At 47.8% G+C, this 8,522-nt stretch overlaps 1 protein-coding gene across 2 annotated transcripts in view; it reads right to left on the bottom strand.

Moving 5' to 3' along the window:
* Positions 1-2,551, bottom strand: part of EHBP1L1 (EH domain binding protein 1 like 1) — a 49,903-nt gene extending 47,352 nt beyond the window's left edge. Inside the window, exon 1 of one of the 2 annotated variants that reach the window (XM_015423936.1) lies at positions 2,244-2,551. In XM_015423936.1, the coding sequence (XP_015279422.1) occupies positions 2,244-2,347 (104 nt within the window). In that variant the 5' untranslated portion in view covers positions 2,348-2,551. The remainder of the gene's footprint in view (positions 1-2,243) is intronic. The other variant, XM_015423935.1, reaches the window with a different exon arrangement.
* Between the last annotated feature and the right edge of the window lie 5,971 nt (positions 2,552-8,522).

Below are 8,522 nucleotides of genomic sequence, written 5' to 3'. Positions count from 1 at the left end.
CGCTCGCGGGGGAGGCTGAGCACCTTCCTGAAAATTGCGGCGGGGGCTTACGCCCCGCCGCCCCCACGAAGATTACGCCGGGAAAACCTCTCTGGAGGCCCTGGGGAGCTGGTGTCAGCCAGCACACAGACATCACCAGGGCAGCAAGACCAGAAATCTGATAGTGTTAAGCAATTTTGTCTGTAGAGAGGGTGGCTACAAACTAATTTTGTTGGTTAGCTCTGCTTCCTGGTTTTGTGCGACTACCGGCAGAGTTGCTCCTTGGCATGGCACTCAGCTGCTAGAATTGGACTCCAGTCCATTCCCTCCTCCCCAAAACAAAGAAGAAACTGTGGTCCTTTATCCTTACACATATACATCCACCACAGATACGAGCCATCCATCTATACCGGCAGATGTTGGAGGAGACCAACCAGCTGAAAATTCACTTTGGGTCCTGCCCTGTAATACTGGCCAAGGGTGCAAGGAACTGCATTTCTACCCCAACACTGACCTTCTCCCTTCCTCAAAACATCTTCCTCTCTAATTTGCCACTGTGCATTTGGCCCCTTTGCCCCAGCACACATATTTATTTATTTGAAACATTTACTAGCTGATTGTCTACCTTACAGGAACTCAAGGCGGCTTACAAATCCTACCTGCAGGATCCCTATAACTCCGAGGTCTCCCCCTTTCCTTAGTCCCTGGGGTATCATTTCTAGCACACCCAGCTAATTCACCCCCAATGTACATTTACCCTCCCCTGCTTCCTAACACGTAAATTCCACCTCAACCCGGTATTCTGCAAATGCATAACAAGCCCAGACCTTGCTCCTCACTAGATTGATGTCGGAAGCTGGGCCTGTACCATCAACCACAAAACCCACAAAGATCCAAATCCCTCTTTTCATAAAAATATAAGAGCCCTGCTGGATCAGACCAGCATGCCATTTCACAGTATTCCAATCAGATGCTCCAGAGGGCCAACAACAGGGCACAGAGGCCAAAGCCTTCTCCTGATGTTGCCTCCTGGAACTGGTATTCAGAGGCTTACTACCTCTGAATATGGAGGTTCCTTTTGCTCATCACGGCTAGTAGCCATTGATGGAACCTCTCCTCCACGAATCTAACTCCTTTTTAAAGCCATCTATGCCTGTGGCCATCACTACCTCCACTGCCAGCAATTTTCACAATTTAATTACTCACTGAGTCCATCCTATACCTATTGGCCATCTACTTCACTGAGTGCCCTCCCCCACTCCAAGTTCTAGCATTATGAGAGGGCAGGGGAACGCTATCTGCTTTCTCCAAGCCATGTATAATTTTATAAACCTCTATCATGTCCTCCCTTAGCTTTCCCAAAAGTCCCAGACTCTTTGGCCTTTCCTCAAAAAAAAAAAGATGCTCCGGTCCTTGATTGTCTTGATTGCCCTCTTCTGTACTTTTTACAGCTTTTGATCTTAGTCAATTCAGAAACCAACAGCATATATTTAAAGTTAGAAAAAAAATTTTTGTTCCATTATGCATCACCTTGCACTTATGAAAACTCTCAGTCACTACGTCTTTAATGAGATAACTTTCCATGTTTAGGAGCAGTAAAACTCTGAATACCAGCAATGGAAGGCAACATCAGGGGACAATCTTGCCCTCTTATACCCTGTTTCTTTGCCTTATCTCTGTGTGGAACAAGATGCTGGACTTGAAGATGTACCACTGGTCTCCAAGAGTTCTTATGTTCTTTCAGCATTCCTAGCTACTATTTGGGGTTATGTTGTTGTTGTTGTTGTTGTCCAGTCTCGACTCTTAGAGACCCCATGGACAAGATCACGCCAGGCCCTCCTGTCTTCCGCCATCTTATAATTTATCACTAATAGTGGCCTACCTTATAAGGTGGGTGTACAAATTTAAGCATTGATGTACACAAACAGTATTGAACTGTTTAGAACACTGTATAAATATTATAAACTAATGCTTTTTTTACTTGTACCAACACGCCCTTCATGGTGCGCGTACCCAGTCACTAGTCCTAGTGCTCCACTTCCCCCTGCCTGGTTTCTTCGCCCCGCCCCCACATTTCCCTCGTGCATTCACAAGTGCTCCGGTCCCCGCCCTTTACGGTGCACGCGCCCGATTCACCAGTCCTCGTGCTCCACTTCCTGCTGCCTGGTTTCTTCGCCCCGCCCCCTTCTTCCCTGTGCATTCACAAGTGCTCCAGTCCCCACCCCTTCTCCCCGTCCCGTTTCACCAGTTTCTGGTGCTCTCACCATTTCTTGGTGCATTCCACGACGAGCTCCTGGTAACAGGCCACGAGCTGGAACTTGGCCGCTCGCTTCCCGACGCGCTGGAGCCTCTTCCAGACCGAGCTCATGGTCCAGCCCTCCTCCTGTCCCCGCCGGCTGCCGCGGTCCGCTCGGTGGCTGGTTCGCCTTCTTCACAGCCGGCCGCCGCCGCCGCCTCCTCGCCTGGCCCCCATCTCCGTCTCTCCCCAAGTCTACGACGGGACTAGCGAAGAAGCCGCCGCCCGTCTAGGCTGCAGGCACAGAGAAGGAAGTTGGTGGTGCAAGAAAGTTGCCGAATCCAGCCCCGGCCGGGGGGGGGGGGGGGGGGGGGGAGAGGTAGCAATCCGCTAATGGTAAAGGCGGAACGGCTGTGGGTGTGAACCTCAAGCGGAGAAGGCGGAGCGGGGGAGGAAGGGAGTGCGGAGGGAGGCAACAGCTGACAGTGACTCCCCCCTCCCGCCTCGCGAGTCAACACTGGAGGGCGGCGGTAGGGACTGTGGGGCTGGCCATCTCTCTGCCCTCGGCTGGGTCACCTTTTGTTTAGCGATATATAGAGATATAATCTGGCATTTGAGCGGAGTGTTTCTGACCATGCACAGAGTGTTTCTTCCCTAAGCAGACTTTTTAAAAAGGACTTTTTAAAAATCTGCCTGCGCAGATTGCTGTTCTCCTCTGAGCAAGTAGCAGCTTTAAACGGTAAACCGTGTTAAGGAAGGAGTGCCTTTGAGCATGTACAAAGTGCTTGGGCTGGGCTGAGAAACAGCTATGGCTTTTGTTTGTACCCCCCCCCCCGCCCGTGTTTGTTTTTAAAATTGCATCTTCTTGGAAATGGAAAAATAACAAAAATACTGGATTCATTTTCTCTTTCCTGGCTGTACTTTCTCTTTCTTGGGCGAGCGGCCAAGGAGGTGGGATCCTGGCCAGTTGGCACCCTGGCTCTGCTACCAGCCAGCCCTCAGCAATGTGTATATACTCAATAGCTAAGCCAGCAATGCTGCTGAGCTGAGCTTTCCTGGAGGATCGAGGCCAACAGTATGTGAGAGAATAAATAAGGAAGACTCTGGAGGTTTGCACAAGGTATTTCTCTCCCTCCCATATAAGAGCAGGGGATACATATTATATCACATTTTTATCCCACCCTTCCTCCAGGGAAGCAGACAGAGTTCTCCTTTCTCCATTTGTCCTCAACAACAACCTTGTGAGGGAGAACAACAGTGATTGAACCAAAGGCCAGCATAGTATAGTGGTTAGAATGTCAGACTATGATCTGGGAGACCTGTGTTCGAATCGCCACTCTGCCATGGAAGCTAGCTGGGTGACCTTGGGCCAGTCACTTGCACGCTCAGCCTAACCTACCTCATAGGGTTGTTGCGAGGATAGAAAGGAAGAGAGGAGAATGACATAAAGAGTTTTGGGTCCCCACTGGGGATAAAGGCAGGATATAAATAAAGTAAATATATAAAGGTGAATTCCCCTCAGCTCTAATCTATGGCATTGCTCTGATTTTATTCCATAAGGCCTTGGATTTCCCCTCCCCCTTTTATTTTGAATGCCAGGGACCTAAAGACCCACTGGGAACCATATCTGGGCATTCTGCTGTCCCACACTAATATGACCTGCCTCAAGATTCCCAATGTATGCAGCTACTATCCACCATCCACAATTTTGTTGAAAGTGGCTTATTGCGGGGGGGGGGGGCAGGATTCTGACAGTCACTATGTGACACGGTGGCCATAGGGTAAGATTTGCTGCTCTGTTTTAAATGCCACTTTAGCATCCTTTCAGCCCCTTGGAAGTTGTGCCCCCCCCCCATCTCAGGCCTTCTTGTCCTCCTCATGAGCCCAGTCTGAGGTCTCTGAATCCTCCTTCCCCTTCATTTTGTCCTCACCCACCTTGTCTGCAGCTTCCCCTCGTCCCCTCTTGCATACTTGACTTCCAGCTCAGAGGGTATAAATAAGCACCCCGTAAACTGATCCCAAACAGGCTCCAGCGTCATCCCGGGTGGACGTGTCCATCATGGGAATACATCGCCCCAAATTTAGCAACCAAGTGACTGGCTCTTGCCTAGAGATTCCCGAAAGCCAGATGGGAGGGTCCAAGAAAATGATATCTGTTATGTGTGAAAGAATATCTCCAAAATATATTAACAAGGAGCTGACCCACCCCACTTCCCTTTCTTCATACCAGACCTTGGACCATGATTGTGGGAATGAAAATTCTGTGAGTGTCTGCATACTTATGAAGGTGTGGTGGGGCTTCTGAGCAGACCTGAACCCCTAGAAGTCTCTCATTTTGGATGCTATATTTGCATAAATTCCAGAGAAGTTACTTCACCAAAGTTAGAGTGTTTCTGGATATCCGGTCTTTTCCCTTTGATTGGTTCTTAACAAGCAGTCAAATATCAATCATCCTCATATTTACATTCCATTTAAGGAACTCAGGATTTTCCTTGCTGCTTTTAACAACAATCCTGTGAGATAGATTGGTTTAAGACACCGTCCTTCACCTCACAGTGAGCTGGATGGTTGAGGAGAGGTTTGAACCAGGTCTCCCTAGTCCACACCCAGTAGTCTCTTTACTGTACCATACTGGAGTGATTTTACTCTACTGTGTAGAACCAAAATAATTTATAATCTGCTGTGTCATTTTTTTGGTGCTGTGAGCCCTTGGAAGGGGCCTGAACTTGATATAGTTCTCAGTGTACATTAGAAATGGGTAGTAACTACTTCAAGGCTACAGGATAAGGTAACATACCATTCAGAATAAAGGAAGGCACACATCTGGTCACAGTTATCTTTGATCTAATTATATTCTGGTTGGGCTACTGCAATATATCCTATGTGGGTCTGCGCTTGAAGACTGTTCAGAATGTAGCAGTTAGACTACAAGCAGGCACTAGTTACAAGGACCATATCTTCCTAGTTTTAAGAGCTCTATGTTTCACTTCAAGGCACAATTCAGAATGGTGGTGGTTACCCACAAAGCTCTTCAGGGTCTGGGATCAGACTACTTGAAGGAACATCTCATTGTGTTTGAGCCTGTCCACTGAATAAGATCATCACCAGAAGTTCACTGGAGAATGAGGTACTTATGAAGAGCCCAGCAGGTATCATCTGCTTGGATACAACTGCCTCCATCACTGCAGGACACTTGGCTCTGAACTTCCTAAGATTTTTTTAATTGGACCCACCCCCCATGGAAACCATTTTGTGATTAGTTCCCTCATGACAGCCATTTTGTTGTGCCCACTATTAGGGATGCCAGCCTCCAGGTGGGACCTGGGGATCCCCTGGAATTATAGCTCATCTTCAGACTACAGAGATCAGTTCCCCTGTAGAAAATGGAGGGTGGCACCAAGGTCCCTGTCCTCCCCAAATTGCACCTCCAAATCTCCAGGAGTTTCCCAGCCTGGATCTGGCAACCCTACTCCCCCATCCCCCACTAGTGATCCGGGGTGACCTGAGAACCCTACCACTGCCTGTTGGGGATCCCTCTTGTAGAAAGTTTCTCTGGTCTTTATGAAGTCTTTTTAAAAAGGTAAAGGTTCCCTTGCTCGAAAGCCAGTCGAATCTGACTCTAGGGTTGCGGTGCTCATCTCCGTTTCAAAGCCGAAGAGCCAGCGCTGTCCGAAGACGTTTCCGTGGTCATGTGGCCGGCATGACTAACCACCAAGGCGCACGGAACGCTGTTACCTTCCCACCAAAGTGGTACCTATTTATCTACTTGCAATTTCTTGCTTTCAAACTGCTAGGTTGGCAGGAGCTGGAACTAGAGATGGGAGCTCACTCCGTCATGAGGCAACTCAGGTCTCGAACTGCTGGACTACCGACCTTCCACAGCCTGCAGTTCAGCGTCTTAACCACTTGAGCCACCGCAGCTCCTTTTTAAGTCTTTTTAAAGAGGTTTCAACATCTTCCTAATCGCAATCTGATGCAGTTTGTTCCCAGTTTTTATTGTTCTTGCTGCTGCTCTTGTTTGTTGTTGTTTTTAATGTTACCTATTTTCCAGGCTGGTATGTGTATGACAGGATAACGAATATTTTAAATTATTTTTAAAAATATTTCTAATATATATGATGCAAAAGCTTAGCCCAATAGTATGGGGTGCAACCTTTTCACCTGAGAACGCCATGTAAATCTTGCAAGGATTGCATTATCTTAATGCCGACAGCACTGACCCAGATGTCTCCTGTCCCATTTGCTTTCTTTTCTTCCAAGTCCAGAGCACATGTGGCACACCATTCCCACATGCCACATCTTTGCACAAGGGGCATGGGGCAATAGTGTGTACACTAGCTTGCTCTGGGAAACACACTGGTTGCCCTCACAGAGGCGTGTAGAAAAAGTAGATGCCACAGTGTTCAGCTTGTGCAGAGTAAAAGCTTCTGGCGGTTGAGAACTAGTATGAAAACCAAGGTCACGCATATAGGAGAGCTTTGAAGGGAGATCCACTTGGGGAACAGCCCTCTCCGGTGCCCCACCCAGGGTAAACAGGGCCTGCCTGTGACTCAGCCTAGCTAGAGCCAACTACTCACACTGACTCAGCAGAAGAGTGCGCCTGGCCCTGAGGTCTCACTTTCAGGTGGCTTTTGCCCATGTGGCGAAGGGGAGCTGGGAGACGCCGTGTTTTCTGCTGAAGTCAGGCAAGAACGCAACAAAGGATTTCAGCGAAGGAAGGTGCAACTGGGTGAAGCCGACGGAGCAACTTCCTAAGGGCAAAGAACAGTTCAAGCTGCCAAGGGGAGGGTGTGGAGTTGCCTGCCTTGCTTCTTGGTTTGCAAGAAAAGCCTGTGCGGCGTGAGTCTGTGCACTGGAGGTTGCTCTGGAGTTGGGTTTCACTTCTGCCAAGGGCCTGTGGCAGTGATCTCCCATGTGGTGCCTACCGGTGGGATGCCTGGCACTCAGTTGTTTCTTCTCCAAAGCCAAGAGCCCATCCTGGTTTTCTTTTACTTCATTGTAATAGAAAGTGCTTCAAAAGAGCTCGAGAGGTATCTGCAGAGACCATTCAGAAACAGGTACCTCCATCATAGGACGATGCATGGCTTGCAACCTCCCAACGTTTTGTGACCGGTGTCAGCACTTGGCAGCCATTTTGTGGTGGTGCCAGCTTCCTGTTCTCCACACTCCTAGCCCTTCTCCCGCACTTGCATTTCAGCCTCTTAGGGAGCCACTCATAGAGCTAGCAAAGGCTATTGTGGAGCAGTTGCCAGTCCTGGCTGACAATATAATAAAGGGCGTATCTGTAGGCCAGAAACAGAGAATGGTTGGTTTCAGTAAATACTTAGACAAAGAATAAAGGGGCCGCAGACTATTATAGCCTTGAAGTGGATCAGAGAGTCAGGATTTGTATCAGTAGATCCAAGATCACTGGCCAGTTCGGCCCAGGTGCAAGGACTGTCTGGAAATCAGTGAGAACTGCTTAGTCAAGGACAGATGGGAAGGCATAGTTCAAAGCTGTGGTTTATGGGTTAGTAGCCAACAGATAATTGTTATGTATTTGGAACTTGTAAACATTGTTTTTCTTTATATTTGTGATGATGATTAAAAGTAGCAAAAATGCGTTGAAGCATACACATAACTTTAGTGGATTTATTCGAGAATATCTGAATATAGGTGATCTTGTAGGACGGTAGAAGCCTATAAACTGAGTCAAGAATGTGAGCTCGAATAAGCTCATCGTTGTTAGACATGCTTTTGTTATGAAGGAATATCTTAAAATAATATAAACATGAGAGCTCCTTGCTTTGCGTACCTATTACTAGGGGTAAGCAATACATTGGACTCTGGTAAAAGCTGTATTTATTTTATAATAATTATTCACAAATGGTATTTTAATATTTCGGTTGGACGTATATGTGTGGGTTAATAAAAGGTAACACAGAAGCAAAGGTTATTGTGCTAGACCTGAGATGAACCTCATAATTGTCAAGGTTCACTTTCCACTAGTAGATTGCTACTGAGAAGCTAAATTGGCATTCAGCAGTGCCATCCATGATCCTAAACAGAGTTGTGTGTGTGAGTGTAAAGTGTCATCAAGTCGTAGCTGGTTCTCGAGGCAAAGAGACATTCAGAGGTTTGCCGTTTGCCTGCCTCTGCACAGCAACCCTGGATTTGGTGGTTTCCCGTCCAAGTACGGACTAGGGCTGACCCTGCTTAGCTACCAAGCTACTAAGTCCTTTGAAGTCACTAGAAAGGGTGTGACTCGTGCTTAGGATGGCTCTGCTAGACTCCTTAAGTGCAGACCAATGCCTCGATTATCCTGACC

The sequence above is a fragment of the Gekko japonicus genome, unplaced genomic scaffold (genome assembly GCF_001447785.1).
Source record: "Gekko japonicus isolate JY-2015 unplaced genomic scaffold, Gekko_japonicus_V1.1 scaffold313, whole genome shotgun sequence".
Classification (NCBI taxonomy): domain Eukaryota; kingdom Metazoa; phylum Chordata; class Lepidosauria; order Squamata; family Gekkonidae; genus Gekko; species Gekko japonicus.
Note: the sequence above shows the minus strand (reverse complement) of the source record. Positions and strands in the feature narration are given on the sequence as shown.